At 45.5% G+C, this 15,670-nt stretch overlaps 1 protein-coding gene across 1 annotated transcript in view; it reads left to right on the top strand.

The window, feature by feature from the left end:
* The window catches only part of LOC139442609 (protein jagged-1-like), an 86,561-nt gene that overhangs the window by 36,219 nt on the left and 34,672 nt on the right, over positions 1-15,670 (top strand). The window contains exon 2 of the mRNA XM_071223466.1: positions 13,604-13,646. Coding sequence (XP_071079567.1) covers positions 13,604-13,646 — 43 coding nt within the window. The remainder of the gene's footprint in view (positions 1-13,603; positions 13,647-15,670) is intronic.

The raw sequence follows: 15,670 nt of genomic DNA, 5'->3' as shown, positions 1-15,670 counted from the left end.
GATGGTACAAGCTTGTCGTGATGGTACAAGCTTGTGATGGTACATGGTTGTCATCGTCCATTTTGGTTATGATGGTCCTCTGTTGATATGATCCATGTTTGTCATGATCCATTAACACCCGAAAGATGATGATCCATGTGCACCTGTTAATCAGTCTTTGACCACCCGTATTGACGACAAGCTCTGTATTCCAGCATCCACTGGCATAGCCAGATTTTTGTTGGCATTATCTAGAAAACAAACGCTTATTTTCGGCCCCATAAATACCTATGGAATTTATTTTTCCTCTTGTATGACAAAGACGCAGTATGTGTGTACATCCCTGTGCATGATATCATGCTTCCATTGCCTATTTCGCCGTGACTTTGATAAAACTTCTTATTCAACAACTGTGTAGAAAGGTCAGGGAATTTGCGTCACGTGACTGCAAGAGGTGGTGAGTGACAGTGGTCTCACGCTGAAGTCGTATGGCATCGCCTTTTTCACATTGATATCCTGGAGTATTTAATAATTGCAAAAGGATTGGTTGCTGATAAAATAGTTTGGGTCTGTTTAGGATCTCATTTAGTGTTATTTCTTATTTGAAAACAGCCCTGGGCGTGTCCCTATTTGTCATACTGAGAGTAGGTCAAAACACGGCTTTATAAAAGTTTATATTTTCAAAATCTCTAATTTATGCAAATTCCATATATCAAGATCTGCCTGCAATTGTTGTGTTGTAGACAGAAAGTCATTGTCGGGTTTCTGGTTATTTCATTTGTTGAACTGACAAGTGAAGATGTCAGATGTTAAAAGTGATTAAAAAATAATTTAATTTAATTTCCCCAAAATACGGATAAAAACGAAATCAAGCTACCCTGGTTATTCTTCGCGTGTGTTGTGTTGTGTTGTGCAAACAGTGTGTTGTGTTGTGTTGTGTTGTGCAAACAGAAGGCCACTTATAAAGCCATAAAGCCATTATCATCACAAATAAATCAATTTTAAGTTTATCACAATTGCTTTTGACTATGGCTATCTGGTCTTCTGTTTATCGAAGGGTGGGACACACGTACGTTGTTTTAAAACGTTATCCCATTTCCAAAAGTGAGCATCATTATACCATCCAATAATTGTGCTAAAGGCAAAATGGCCTCCCCAAACATTATATTTCCTTGATTCCAAAGCACGTGGTGTTATCTCAGATAATGGCCTGTGGTATCTATGCACGTTCCGCGGAATCTCAAAAGAAGACGAGATTAACTACAGGAGTCTTTATGAAACTAATATCACACGACGCTCCATATTTTGTAATATCATTGTAGGGGATAATCAATTCATCCCACTGCACTTTGTACGCCTGAAATGACATTCGTCATCCGTCTTTAGGACAGTAGACACATTAGGGACATCAAAAGAAAATTCTATTTGGTTATGTTTATATTAGCTGACATTACAAATGAGCGTGTTTAAACTCGCCACATCCAGCGCGCAGATAACACTGACAATAATGAAGTCATTACAGCGCCCTGCTCTGCGGCGTGAGCATCTGCAGGTGAGAAACTTGATGTATTTAGTTTCAAGGCAGATTGAAGCTTGCGCTGTGATCTGTGATTTAAGGAAATGGGGAACACTGTTAAAGGCATATCATTCAGGCATGCAGTCATTGGCGGCCTACGTAACCTGTAGTCGGGGTCAAGGTTGCTCTGTGAGTGTACTGTATTCCATACAACTGTTTATCATGTAATGATTAGTGTTGTCGTTGCGATAAACCAATTCAATAAACCTGGTATCACGGTCCGATGAATATGCAAAAGGCTAGCTTATACCATTATTAGTTCTAATACAGTAAACGACGTGTATGACGAACACGCTTATAACGAACTGGCGGATGTAACGCACTTGTTTTAGGTCCCTGCCATTTGCTGTATATATGCTTCTACCAAACTACGGTTATAACGAACTAAAATTTGTGGTCCCTTTGAGTTCGCTATAACCGTAGTTTACTGTATTTGATGTTGACGATGCGAAAACACACTCGGTTAATATGATTATCACTTTTTATGTGTATCACTTTTTCTATTTTTGTATAAGAGTATCTTTACAATACTCTCTCTCTCTCTCTCACTCTCTCATATCTTTTCACATAATGATCTGTTTGTATAATAGTCTATTTATATATCTTTATATGTAATAATCTGTTTATATGGGTATAGTTCTCTATTTATGTAATAATATTTATATAATAATCTCTGTTAACATAATAATCTCTATTTATGTAATAATCTGTTCATATGGTTATTTCAGTTTATATAATAATCTGTTTCTATGGGTATTGCTTAAGTATATGCCCATGCCAGGACAGTTTATACCCGCAAGGAAGTTCGCAGCGTCGATTATGCAGTGTATTACGTTGTGTTCCTCAAAATACCGAAGTTGACATCCATAAATTCTCTTCCTTATTATATCTCCATTCTATTGTGATAAATAACATAATAGAATTGAGATATAGTACACTGGAAAATCGGAGATGTGGAGCGCCTTACCGAATAGATTTTATGACAAAATATTTTCTTGAAACTTGTAATCCGTATCCCCTTGTGGCCCCCCGGTCGCTGTTAAGATTTATTACCGACCCAATTGGTATCTTTTCATATGCTGTCCTGACTCTTTTAATGTTATATGGTAATAAATTAGGATTCCAGTGAGTGTTGTAACTTAATATAGCCGTTGATTTATTACTGGCATACTAATAATGGATGGTTTATTCTTCCACTTTCTTGTTTGTGCTAGATTATTGGAGCGTGCTTCTGGAATATAATACATGTATGTCCTTAAGACCTGACCTGTAAATTACAGTTACTAGGGGTGGTGTAAGGCGCCGACATTAACCCTGTAGGGTTCCCTCCCTTTGTCGTGCACGGATCTGCTTTTAGTGGTTACGATTGAGGGGGCACGGGTGGCCCAGTCAGAGAATAAGGCGCTGAAATTGGTTGTGCAGATATGCCCTATTGGGGCACGACAGAAACCTAGGCTCGAGGGTTCGAATCCCGATGTACCCCGAATTATGTTTCTAGGTTTGTCAGCAGCGTACCCGTGTTTGTGGGTTTCGTCAAAGAGGTAAACGTCTGAGTCCTGCATTACTTCGGGCTTTCCCATTATATCAAGTTAACACCCCTTGATATTACTCGAATACTGTTCAAAGCAGCGTTAAACCCAACTCACTCACTCACTCGAAGGTCCGATTTGCTTTGAGAATCACCCTTGGGTTGTCAACACCAACACACACTGGTTTGTCGGCCCCATACTCGGTCTTCCCTCCTTATTCAGATGACAATGAAATATTGTTCATAGCCGCGATGCCTGAATTACTCGCTTGCACTATCGAGATATCGGCTGTGTGACGAGACGACAACGCCAGCTCAAACAGACTTAAGTGAGCATGGACAGGGACCTTTTGACCTGTTATAGTCAGTGAGTATGGTTTTACGCCGCTTTTAGCTATAATAAAGCAATATCACAGCGGGGGACACCAGTAGTGGGCTTCACGCGTTGTACCCATGTGGAGAATCGAACCCGGGTCTTCGGCGTGACGAGCGAACGCTTTAACCACTAGACTACCCCACGGCTCCTCCCCAGCTCGTTTGTGTCATGGTGGATCTCCAGTGTATGTATTGTATCCGATACAACTGTCGAACATCGACACATGCGCCCGCTACATCTGACTCTGTTGACCGATCGTGCTGGTGAATTCCTATCCGCCTGTAAATAAGGCCGACCTTTAGAATGTCATGTTCACAGTTCACAGCGGACATGTCCCGTGAATATCCCATTCTGTACTTAAGTACACAGGACGTGATCCCCTGTTGAAGAAGCGGAGGTGAAACGCAAAACAAAGTACAAGCTTTAAATTCGAACTATACTACTCAAAGAAATTAAAGACCATCCGATTATTTCATACTACTATAGATAATTTGTCATATCATGACAGATTACCTGTAATAATATGAAAGAATGACAGTAATATGAAAGATTCGGGTACTTTTGCGTAATCCTATTACCCTAACCCTAACTATGACGATATCTTGTCTTGGGAAGAGACGGGTCCTGTTGGGTCTCTAGGTTACCCCACCCCACCACCCCCTTTGTCATGAAGGGCAGTACACACGACGAACGACAGGAAATTCAAAATAATCAGTCGGTCATTAAACTTGAACGGAAAGGGTGGCTAATTGAGGTCTTTATATATATATATATATATATATGTGTGTGTATGTGTGGACATGAATTCAGAGAGTTTTAAAATGGCTTAAATCCATGCGTGAAAATGGCTTAAATCCATACGTGAGGTCATTCTGTTCCCTACTGATGATCCGCCGTGATATCACTGGAGTATTGTTCGAAGTGGCGTTTACTCGACTCTCATGGCACCCACCCGTGAAGACCCTGGGTAGAATAGGTCTTCAGCAACCCATGCTTGTCGTCAAAGGCGACTATGCTTGTCGTAAGAGGCGATTAACGGGATCGGGTGGTCAGGCTCGCTCTCATGGTTGATGCATGTTATCGTATCCCATTTGCGTAGATCGATGCTCATGATGTCAATCATTGGAGTGCCTGGTCCAGACTCGATTATTTACATACCGCAGTCATGTAGCTGAGATATTGCTGAGTGCGTCTAAGGCGCCGCGATTCGCTGTGCAGAGTTGCGTCCCTTGGGCACGCCAGAAACCTGTGATTGTGGGTTCGAATCCCGGTTCGCCCCAATTATGTTTCTCGGTTTGTCAGCACCATACCCGTGCTCGTGGGTTTCACCGAAGTGGTAAATGTCCGAGACCTGCATCACTTCGGGCTTTCCTCCCACATTAAGCTGACACGCTGCGATATGACTGGAATACTGTTAAAAGCGGCGTTAAACCCAACTCACTCACACACATACCTCGGGGTGGATAGACCCTTAGAGCCTTCCAGACTGTGCCTCGTGTGGTCATGGTCGGTGATGTGTCGTTCATGGCTTCAGTCAATGGTTTGCGTAGTCCAGAGTCCATTATATAATATCTGGACTATTGCTGACTGACTGACTGACTGACTCACTCACTCACATTAATCTCTAAGTTCCGTTTTAACCACTAGGCTATCCCACAGCTCATCCTTTAAGGGGATGAGTACAGACTGCTCGTTTGGATAAGGCGATGTAATGCAATGGGGGTTGATTGTGTCATTAAATTTATGCTATGGGTCTTTGAGATAGACTTCTCCTCTGTAAGCACCCATCGGGACTTCTATTAAATCGCATAAAGGCAACCGCAGGGTTATAGTTTTGTGACGCTGTTTGTTGTAATGAATTGTAATATTTGTTTCAGTATGTTATATGGTTTGAAATCAATAAGAATTATGTCGATCTCTTCACAAACGCAAATATAGGTAGCGAGGCTATGTTTGCTTATACGCATTAATTAAGCAATAACATTTACTAACCGTCACAACAAGCTGGCGTGAGTTATATGAGCGCACCGTCTGTATGTACCGGATCTATCAGCTCCATCAAACAAACACGTCAAGGACGAGTAAGTCAACACGCATCGAACAGGTCTCGCCATGACCCAATACAGAAATATTTGACGAGTGAATGTTGTTTGATGCCACAGTAAGCGATACTTTGGCAGCGTAATGGAGGCCTGTAAATGGTCGAATCTGGACCAGGCAAACCAGTGGCTGATTGCACGATCAAATCCTATCCTGTAAAGGCACCATTGCTTAAAACCATATAGGTCAGAGAGCCTTCATCTCGTAATTGGTATCTAATGCAAATGTATCGTCCACTGTTTGCTCTGAAGTTTTGAGTCTTGATCAACGTGATTGACCCAGGTCTCATTTCCCTCAGATCTGTATCAGGAGTCTTCCTTATATTTGTGACCGCCTCCGTGGTCTAGTGGTAGAGCGTGCGCCCGGAGAGCGGAAGATCCGGGGTTCGATCCCCAGCCGCGTCACACCAAAAGACGTTAAAAGATGGTACTTGTTGTTACCCTGTCTGGCGCTCGTCATTAATGGGCTAAAACAAGGACTGGTCGGCTCGGAGTCAGTATACTGTGTCTGAGTGGGGTATTCATGTTAAACTGCGGCATGGTATCTCAGTGGGCTAGCACTATAAATCGGCATCAGTCCGGACCAGTACAAGCAGCCACACAAACACACACACACACACGTGCTTGCACGTCGCTCTATAAGTGCAATAATCTTGGACGCGACGTTAAACCCCATTTCACCTCACCTCCTTATATGTGTGAAGCCTATTTCTGGTGTCCCCCGACGTGATATTGCTTTATTATAGCTAAAAGCGGCGTAAAACCATACACACTCACTATAACTGGTCAAAAGGTCCTGTCCATGCTCAATTAAGTTTCTGATCATACAGGTTGACTTGTGAAGAATTGCGTCCCTTTGGGCACGTCAGAAACCTATGATTGTGGATTGGAATTCCGGTTCGCCGCGATTATGTTTCTTGATTTGTCAACACCATACCCGTGTAACACACACAAACACACACATTAAGCTGGCAAGTCGTGATATGACTGGAAAATACTGTTAAAAGCGGCGTTAACCCACCTCACTCACTCACTCACTCACCCATGTGGTGGATGCCTCCTCCCGGGTTTCAGACGTGCCATCTTCAGGACGAGCTGACCTAATAAAGGTCATCTTATGTGCAACTGCTGCCTCTCTCACGTGCAGCAGTTCGTTTCTTAAGTTGAATTTGAAGGGCACGCGGTCATCCCTGCGCGTGCATTTCCTACCTGCGCGAATTTCTCGGCATGCCCTCTTCCTGCACAGCTCGTTTCCCATTTTTCTCCATTTCGCAGCTTCTCAGTTTTCTCCATTTTCCCATTTTCTTTGACCCGTAAATTCTGCGGATAGTTCTGTAACTTGGCGTTATCTCTACCCTGAGCTATTCTTCATTCACACGACACAAACGAAGATCAATGATGTCACAAACGTTTACCGTCGTATGTGAGGTTGTTTATAATGGTATAACCCGACAAGATCGTATACAGACATGTGAACTCATTGTGTACTCGGAAGGCTGAGTACTGATACTTTTATCGAATAGTATAAATGTAATATAATGCCCTGGTGTTATTCATGTTAACACATCTGCTCCACCATATAACGGAGAATTACATATTGACGCCAGGGATGCCGTCGGAGAGAAGCAATATATTGTCAGCTGGTTAACTGTTCCACGGCTGTGCGTCTCTGCGTTTGCGTATTTGAACGTGCGGCAGAACAGTTTAGCGTTTGCTCACCCCCAGACACACAAGCGCGCACCCCCCCCCCCCCCCCCCCCCAACACTCATACGCACACGCACCCCCTCCTCAACCCAGACATGCTCCCACCCCTAGACACACAAAGGCACCCCGTCGCCTCCACCCCTTCTTCACGGTTGGTGCTATTTGCGACTGTCAGAAGATGGTGTGAAGTTCGAATCCCATATTTGACCCGATTATGCGCAGACTGCCTGTTCGTATGTCTGTCTCACCAAAGGTGTAAACTCGAGGACCTATGTATCTTGGGGCTCTCCGCCCGCATAAACCTACAAACTGTTATCCAACGTGAATATTGTTGAAAGCCTCCAACTTGAATATTGTTGAAAGCCTTTGCGCATATAGCAGCAACGGCATCGTTCATCTGTGATTATTGAATGCGTAATCAGAAACGAAACTCAGTTAGCACAGACAGGACCTGTTTTTACATGACCCTATTTTCCGTTATGATTTATTAAATCCGTGACGTCACTGCTCATGTTGTTGGTTCCGAGGTGGCACGAGTAGCCAAGTCACGTGATTCCTAGAAACTAGCAGGAATTATTCCGTGTTATTATTATGAAACCCGTGTGACGTCAGTTGTGATGTTGCAGTGCACATTAAGCCACGGTGGAGTGTTCTCGTGGCCTCCCCGTGGTGGGGCATGCTCCCACAGGTATCCGGTGTCAGGCACTCATAATATCAGGGGCAAGGTGCGCGGTGTAATCACCCCGACAGATACCTCGCAACCTCCCCAGCTGTTCAACATTCACTCTATCACTGGTACGCAGGCTCTGGACATCTTCATCGCCAAGATCAGTTGGGAGAAGGGGTTAAGGAAGAGATTCTCCCGTAGACGAGATGATAGGACGAGAGATGGCGAGAATACGGCATGCCTGTACATTTCCACCGTCATGTTTTAATACGTTTAACCTTACGGAACTGCTTACGGCTGTAACTCCGGGTCGTCGAATTTCCAATTAGGCCATATCAAATGCATAATTTGTTTTTCGGAATTGTTAAAAACCTCATTAAGGATTCACGACAGCGGTAGACAACTGGGCTGCTCGAGCTCTGGCAGGATTTGTTAATATGTCTAGGGATGCTGTTTCGAGTAGTGAGTTATTAACGCTAAATGCAACAACAGTTATCTTGTAACCTATCGTGGCATTATTTAAGGAGCCAATGCTTGTCAAAAGAGGTGTACGACCGACAGGTTGCACGACATGGAGGGCTTCTCAGAAAAGTTATATTCAGGAAATGCCAATTGAAGCAATAATAATGTACCCACCCCTCGTATACCTACACCCACCCTCTGCAAGTACCCACCCATCGTACCTGCATCCACCCCTCTGCAAGTACCCACTCCTCGTACCTTCATTCACCCATCGTACCAGCACCCGTCCCTCGTACCAGCACCCGTCCCTCGTACCAGCACCCACCCCTCGTACCAGCACCCACCCATCGTACTAGCACCCACCCATCGTACCTACATCCACCCCTCGTACCAGCAGCCGTCCCTCCTATCTAGCATTCATCCCTCTGCAAGTACCCACTCCTCGTACCTTCATTCACCCCTCGTACCAGCACCCACTCCTCGTACCTTCATTCACCCCTCGTACCAGCACCCACCCCTCGTACCAGCACCCACCCCTCGTACCAGCACCCGTCCCTCGTACCAGCACCCACACTTCGTACCAGCACCCACCCCTCGTACCAGCACCCGTCCCTCGTACCATCACCCATCCCTCGTACCAGCACCCGTCCCTCGTACCAGCACCCAACCCTCGTACCAACTCCCACCACTCCTACCAGCAACAACCCCTCGTACCAGCACCCGTCCCTCGTACCAGCACCCGTCCCTCGTACCAGCACCCACCCCTCTTACCAGCAACCACCCCTCGTACCAACTCCCACCCCTCTTACCAGCAACCACCCCTCGTACCGGCACCCATCCCTCGTACCAGCACCCATCCTTCTGCTCAAGACCCTCGATCGTACCTAGTATTTCCCCCTTATACAAGCATCTACACCTCGAACATTCCTCAACCTCTCTGACAGCATCCACTCCACTGACAGCATCCACCCCACTGACAGCATCCACTGGTCTAACCGGTACCATTGAAGCTCCACAAACATATGGCGCCCCTCCGTAACACCCTCCCAAGGAAGCTCCACAAGCATCTGGCACCCCTCCGTAACACTCACCCAAGGAAGCTCCACCAACATCTGGCACCCCTCCGTAACACCCACCCAAGGAAGCTCCACAAACATCTGGCGCCCCTCCGTAACACCCTCCCAAGGAAGCTCCACAAACATCTGGCACCCCTCCGTAACACCCTCCCAAGGAAGCTCCACCAACATCTGGCACCCCTCCGTAACACCCTCCCAAGGAAGCTCCACCAACATCTGGCACCCCTCCGTAACACCCTCCCAAGGAAGCTCCACCAACATCTGGCACCCCTCCGTAACACCCACCCAAGGAAGCTCCACAAACATCTGGCACCCCTTCGTAACACCCTCCCAAGGAAGCTCCACAAACATCTGGCACCCCTCCGTAACACCCTCCCAAGGAAGCTCCACAAACATCTGGCGCCCCTCCGTAACACCCACCCAATGAAGCTCAACAAACATCTCCCAGAGCCATTTGTATCAAAGATTAAAGTCCTTATCAGAATGGAGGCGTTGAGATTGTGATTTCATCTCCAGATAGTGTGGCAGGGCCACAGGGACAGCGATCGCGGGCTGATAACGTCGGCGTGCACGATATTTTCATCTTGGTATTTGCAGGGCTTCTGGATTACGGAACTTATCGGATTGGTACGGGAAACTTTTTTTGTTGTTTTTTGTAAGGAATGGCTGTACCTCTGAGAAACCTAGTCGTCATGTTTCCATGACTACAGCGGACGTCCAATGAACTGTCTTTTAGATCATCGTAACAGACAATTCCATAAAATATAATCGTATAAAACAACGCACTTCTATGGTCATGTGACAATAAAACTTAACTGTACACTCCCACGAACAATTCGCTTCGACTCCGATCCTACATTCCCTGAGGGTATGGGGACGCCGGCACGAGGGGTGCAGCTTCTTGCCCGAGGCACCAGCTTTGATCTTAGAGCTCTGACTCTGAACTTTCTCTATTCTGGGCTAATTAAAGTATGCACGGTGTCCCGGTGTATCAAGTTGACGGGTTGCGTGGTATTCCTCCCACTGATTGTTTATTTAGCGCTGTGGACCACGGCTCAGTAGAAATAGTCTAATTATAGATATTTCTCGCTTTATGTGTTTTGGTATGTTGTAACACCCGTAACATATTGGTGCCCATACTCGCGTCATGAAATCAAAGTTAAATCCATATTTTTCATTTCCCCACCTCATGATATATGTGAACTGATATTTGAGCTGAAAGAGCAAGGGGCTTCCATCATGTACTTGTTTTAATTTCCCAAAGGAAGAGAATCTGACATTTTGCAACATTATCACTGACGTTACATCCTTGTCATTTTTTTACAACGAAAACTCACGAGAGTTGTTTTTTGTTTCACGCCACACTCAGCAATAGTCCATCTATATGACGTAACGCCCTTGCCTCGGGAAGATGGTGATTGACATCATGAGCATCGATCTACGCAGTTGGGATACGATGACATGCATCAACCAAGTTAGCGAGCCTGACCACCTGCGATCCCGTTAGTCGCCTCTTAGGACAAGCATGGGTTGCTGAAGACCAATTCTTACCTGGATCTTCACGGGCACCATGAGAGTTGAGTAACACCGCTTTGAACAATGTACCAGTTATATCGCGGCGTGTCAGCTTAATGTGGGTGGAAAGCCCAAAGTGATGCAGGTCTCAGACGTTTACCACTTGGGCGAAACCCACAAGCACGGGTATGGTGCTGAAAAAAACTAGAAACAAAGCCCGGGCGACTAGGGATTCGAACGCACGATCGTAGATTTCTCGCGTGCAACTCTGCACAGCAAGTTAGACGACTGGGCCATTCTCTGCCATGATAACACGTAAGGCGCGTAAACAATCGTAGACAAATGTAGACGTCTTCCAATTAATTCTCTTGTTTGTTATAAGATAATTTGATATCTATGACAAACGGGAGCGATTGACCTTGCCTAGATCACCCTCACACGTGTCTTGCTACGAACACGTGACTCGTGTCTCAATGTGGGTAATAAATATATTCAGCTGCAAGGAGAATTGTCGTTCTGTTTAATCTGGAATCGTCCATCACACATATAATTATCAACTTTAAGGATAACCCTTGTGTAAATCCGGCTCAGGATTGGACTACAACAACCCATTCTTGTCGTAAGAGGCGATTAACGGGATCGGGTGATCAGGTTCGCTTGGTTGATGCATGTCATCATCCCATTTGCGTAGATCGGTTCTCGTGATGCCAATCACTGGATTGTCGGGTCAAGACTGGATGTTTTACAGACCGTCGTCATATAGGTAGAATATTGCTGAATGCGGCGTTGCTCTGCTGGCTTGCCAAAGACCAACTCTAACAAAGATATACATTGAAGGCATGTTACCCGTGAAGACCATTGCTAGCCGTAAAAGGTGACTTTGCTTGTCGTAAGATGCGGCTAACGGGATCGGGGGTTCAGGCTCGCTGACTTGGTTGCTGCATGTCATCGTATCTCAATTGCGTAGATCGATGATCATGATATCAATCACTTGATTGTCTGGTCCTGACTCGATTATTACAGAAAGCCGTCATACAGGTGGAATATTGCTGAGTGCACTGCTCGGGTGCTGAAGAAACATTCGAATTAAGATATCCACCAAAGGTATGACACGTGTAGCTCGGCCAGGGGGTGATGCCACATAGCGTTCTATATCTAGAGTTATTTCACTGTAATGTATTTAAGTTCCGTTTAAGCTGATTAATATGAATGTGTGCCTGTGTTTAGACACGTGTTCGTCTGGCTGTGTTTTGAATAATGATCGTGTGGCTGTATACGTTTCCCGTCACTCAACATTCCTTTTTAATGGCATCTCAAAACTAGAAATAAGAAAATCTTTAAGCCTTTGCAGGTGTAATATCTCCAGCTCTGCTGAAATCGCGGCCGATAACGAATCTCGAGTTCATGACTACCAACTTTCTCTGATATGATAATTGTGTGTTATTGTAAACTTCGTGGAACACGCGCTCACAAACACACACATGGGACCACTTCGATAACAGCCCTGTTGGTTTACTGAAATCGCAGCATTTTTCGCTAATAATTGCGTTGTGCAGGTTGGGAGAGGAAACCCATGGGCTATTGTCCACTAGCCGGAACCGATGCTGTTTAACCCTGGAAGCATGTTCCGTGCTGATAAATCAGGGATGATGGATGAAGGGGGAATCACTGAGTGGATGACCCGAACGCACCCCCAGCACGCCGGCCCGCCCGAGATGGGGGGGACGCAGGGACGCTATTTCCTCAAACTGCAGTCTGTTGCGATGTTCGATCGAGAAGTCGATGATGCTGATGAGCGTCCGATTGCTATCTAAAATTAAAATTTCCTTGTAACAAAAGAGAGCTCATTTCTTGGACCAGTAAATCAGGCTTTAATTGTTGCTTTTAGCGAGTCCATGAAATATGGCCTGTATTCCCGGGGGAGGAGCGCTTCAGTTATGTGGGGTTCTGGTCGCCCAGTCGTTTAAGGCGTCGTTATTCCATGTGCAGAGTTGCGTCCCTTGGAAACGCCAGGAATTTGGTATCTACGATCGTGGGTTCGAATCCCTGTACGACCCGATTATGTTTCTCGGTTTGTCGGCACCATACCAATACTCACCGAAGTGTTCAACGTTAGTGACGTGTATCACACCGGGCTTTGGCCCCTTAAGATCTGGGTTAGACTTTGTCTTAATATGCAACTGAGGAGAACGTGTGGTATAGGCTCAATGACTTGGTTGATACATGTTATCATATCCCAATTGCGTAAATCGATGCTCATGATGTCAACCACTGGATTGTCTGGTCCAGACTCGTTTGTTTACAGACATCCGTCATGTAGCTGGAATGTTGCTGAGCACGTCGTTAAACAACAAACAAACAAGATAAATACAAGTACAGGGCCTACTTGCACAAAGCAAGGCTAAGATGATCGTAACTCCCACACATTAACATAGGCTTACGATCGTCTTAGCGCTAAGATCGCTTTGTGCAAGTGGGCCCAGGTGCGTTCTTTTCATTTCACAAGTTATTTTTTTAGACAGGTTGGAGGAATGGTAGACTTTCTATGCACATCATCTGTGGCTAAACATATCTTTAAATGTTGTTTTTGTTAATATACTCCATGTTTTGTGTTTTTCAGAGATCATACACATTGATAGTGGAGGCGTGGGACGTCGAACGAGGTAGGTGGTGGTTGAGACGTCGAACGAGTTAGGTGGTGGTTGAGACGTCGAACGAGATAGGTGGTGGTTGAGACGTTGAACGAGATAGGTGGTGGTTGAGACGTTGAACGAGATAGGTGGTGGTTGAGACGTTGAACGAGATAGGTGGTGGTTGAGACGTTGAACGAGGTAGGTTGTGGTTGAGACGTTGAACGAGGTAGGTGGTGGTTGAGACGTTGAACGAGGTAGGTTGTGGTTGAGACGTTGAACGAGGTAGGTTGTGGTTGAGACGTTGAAAGAGGTAGGTGGTGGTTGAGACGTTGAACGAGGTAGGTGGAGTTTGAGTCGACAGAAAGATGCTGGAAGGACATTGGCCCCGGTCCTGAAAGTGATTAGGACAGAGACCTGTATCCGACATACGTCCATCAACTGGTGCTGTCTTTGCTCTGTAGCCCGATTTAGAAAATATGCGATGTTTGAAAGTTTGGCAAGTCTAGATTTTGTCAGTTTCAGGCAGAGATTCGCGGGGCTCATTTCTAATATATTTTTAAGGACAGTTTAACACTCTCTACAATTCTACTTTTGATAGCCTGGGTAGTTTTTATCACTCAATGAAACACACAACTGATTCGCATATGCTATGTGTATGTTTACACAGAATGACATATATGATTACTCCTTTCTAAAGCTGAGCAGTATATTTTCACTGTGGAACTCTCTCCCAATTGAACACTCCTTCTCTTTCTGTGCCCAAGTCTAAGCTTAAGACTCATCTCTTTCACAAATACCACACTTGAATTTATCATATTCATTGTGTGCGCTTTAAGCAGTTATTAGTGGGCAATTATTAATTTTCCGGCGCCGAAGCCCTGGGTTCGAATCCCGACATGGGAACAATGTGTGAAGCCCATTTCTGGTGTCTCCCGCCGTGATATTGCTGGAATCATGCTAAAAGCGGCGTAAAACCATACTCGCTTACTGGCGACATGGAGGCACGGGTGGGTCCAGAGGTCAAAGGTGACGAATGTCGCTGTACAGATTTGCACCCTTAACCCGTCTTCGAATCCGCTGATCGTTTGATTGTTATTCATGATCGTTTTCTCCAATGTTGTCAGCGTATAAGACCTTCATCACTCTCAACTTAAGTTCAAAGCGGCGGTAATCCACTCATACAACAGGGGCGGTCGGATAGCCTAGTGGTTAAAGCGTTCGCTCGTCACGCCGAAGACGCGGGTTCGATTCCCGACATGTGTACAATGTGTGAAGCCTATTTCTAGTGTCCCCCGCCGTGATATTGCTGAATTTTTTGCTAAAAGGGTCGTAAAACCATTCTCACTAACTCGCTCATACAACGTTTTGTCTGCCCCCGTTGGCACGGCTTGTCTCAACAGCCCTTGACTCTCTCTCGAACCAGCACTGGTCTCCTTGTGTCTAGCTTGGAGGAGCACGGTATGTCAATTCCCACACATTTACCTCGCCAACACTGGCACCAGGAATCAAGTGCCAATAGCACGGCCATCTCGTGCTGGGCCTCGTGCAAGAGCCAACACTAGGTTCGCCCTAAAGAAAAGCAATATTTCAACTCAGCATGGGAGAATTGTGAATTAATTATAACCGGAAAAAGTCCGTGGTCGATGAAAATTGTTCACCTTTGAGGCTCTAATGAAGACAATGACACAGTTGTAGTGCCATTATCCCTGCAACGCTGGTTGGGCTTGGGGGAGGGGAGACTCCCCTCGATGGCTTTAACAGAATCTATACAGATACAGCTAAATCAGCTAAACTTGTCAATGAGTTGCCGCCATCCCGCATCCAAGCAGCTCATAATAATCAACATTAGCAGATACCGACACAGATGCTTCAAAGTGCTCGTATTTTTACATCTTTATGTTCTTAACAGACTAATTACCACGGCAACTCCGCGGGATCTCATTCAAACGTGGCCACTACAATGACTGGATGAAGCCTGCCCTTCTCCCTCTTACTGTTGATGCTGTTTGTTGCTGGGGACCTATTCTAACCCCGACTCTCTCTCAGGTGCTTCT

The sequence above is a fragment of the Haliotis cracherodii genome, unplaced genomic scaffold, assembly GCF_022045235.1.
Source record: "Haliotis cracherodii isolate W230 unplaced genomic scaffold, xgHalCrac1.p SCAF_5, whole genome shotgun sequence".
NCBI classification, from domain to species: Eukaryota; Metazoa; Mollusca; class Gastropoda; order Lepetellida; family Haliotidae; genus Haliotis; species Haliotis cracherodii.
Note: the sequence above shows the minus strand (reverse complement) of the source record. Positions and strands in the feature narration are given on the sequence as shown.